This window comes from Propithecus coquereli, unplaced genomic scaffold (assembly GCF_000956105.1).
Source record: "Propithecus coquereli isolate 6110/MARCELLA unplaced genomic scaffold, Pcoq_1.0 Scaffold156, whole genome shotgun sequence".
Lineage (NCBI taxonomy): Eukaryota > Metazoa > Chordata > Mammalia > Primates > Indriidae > Propithecus > Propithecus coquereli.
Window position 1 is genome coordinate 6,766,870 of NW_012140080.1, and position 1,533 is coordinate 6,768,402.

The following is a 1,533-nucleotide window of genomic DNA, read 5'->3' on the forward strand; positions in this document are numbered from 1 at the left end:
TATGTCCCTGTATATTTCACTGTTAGCACACTGCCTATTTTCAGGTAATGTAGGTGAGCATGTGCTCATGTCATTAAATATTCATTTCAAGCATTTTTAATGACAGCATAGTATTCTGTTTTATGGGTGTGCCAGTTTATTTAGTTGGTGCCATATTGTAGGCATTTAAGGTGTTTCTGCTTTTTGACTGCACTAAACATCTTGATAGATGGATTTTGTGTATATCCCTGATTATTTCCTTAGGATGCTTTCCTCAATAATTAAGTAAAATCAGAAGTTCTGAGCAAAGGTATGTGTATATATTTTCAATGAAATACTTTACTATTTGTAAAGAATACATACATTTCAGTGCAGAAACGTAGATTCTTCCTACCAACATTGTTGGAAGTAGGGCAGAATTTCTTGAATATAAAACTGTGAAAGAGGAAATCACCATTTTATATCTTATAGCTATTCATTTAATGTTGCCTGATAAAGCGCTAATTTTTACTATTGACATCCTTTAGGTTGTCTTAATTTCAGCCAATTAGGACAAGAGGAATTCTGATGAAGGATAAGATCAGGACTACCTATTCTTTTAGCTATTTGTTCCACCAGTAGGCACTGTGTAGAGGTAATACCAGTGCCCATACAGGTTTCAGTGGCAGAAAACTCTTTCCTTAAGGTTTAGTGTCTATACTGAGCTATCACAAATTCTTAGCTAGTCAAATTCCTAACGAATTTGGCCTTTGCTTAGATCACTAATACAAATGGCATAGGCATGGATTAGTTGATTCTGAAAAGCAGCCCAGACTTTATGACAACTTGTGAGAAAGTATAACCTTAGTTAATGTCTTTTGTCATATGGAAAGTAAGAACATAGGGGAGGTTAAGAATAGATTTGAGGAGCACTTTTCTCTGATATACATTGCTATCTATCATGGATACATCACTATAGATATGGGACCTTCTATCTTTGAAATACACAGATATAAACTGTGGATAAACATATTGAAGGAGGATTGTTTTATAAGGTAATATCTACATATTTGAGAATGACAGATTGGCTTGGCATTTGTTAACTTAGGACCTCTGGCCATGTAGACAAATTTGCTGACTTCATGGTGAAAGATGTAAAAAATGGAGAGTGTTTTCGTGCAGACCATCTCTTGAAAGGTATGGTTCCTCATTTCATTCAAGTAGGATTAATCAAAACACAGAGTTTAGATTAAATGTATTTCTCAGAATTTTTCCATTAAAATTTTTATTGAGGCATAACATACAAAGAGTAAATTGCACAGATCTTAAGTATACAAATCAATCCTTTATTTTTTTAAAAAAGTTATATACAGATGATTTTTCTAATTAACAAAAGAATCAAGGTAATATCATGACTGTTCCTATAAAATCAGCCATGGGATTCATATAAACTAAGAACATTATCCTGGGAATTATCTTTTTAACTGTTCAACATGAAATTCCAAAGTGCGTTGTCAGAGTGTGGTGGTTCACGCCTGTAATCTGAGCACTTTGGGAGGCTGAGGTGGGAGGATC

At 34.0% G+C, this 1,533-nt stretch overlaps 1 protein-coding gene across 1 annotated transcript in view; it reads left to right on the top strand.

Moving 5' to 3' along the window:
* Positions 1-1,533, top strand: part of GARS (glycyl-tRNA synthetase) — a 68,099-nt gene that overhangs the window by 28,734 nt on the left and 37,832 nt on the right. Inside the window, exon 5 of the mRNA XM_012640679.1 lies at positions 1,067-1,178. Coding sequence (XP_012496133.1) covers positions 1,067-1,178 — 112 coding nt within the window. The remainder of the gene's footprint in view (positions 1-1,066; positions 1,179-1,533) is intronic.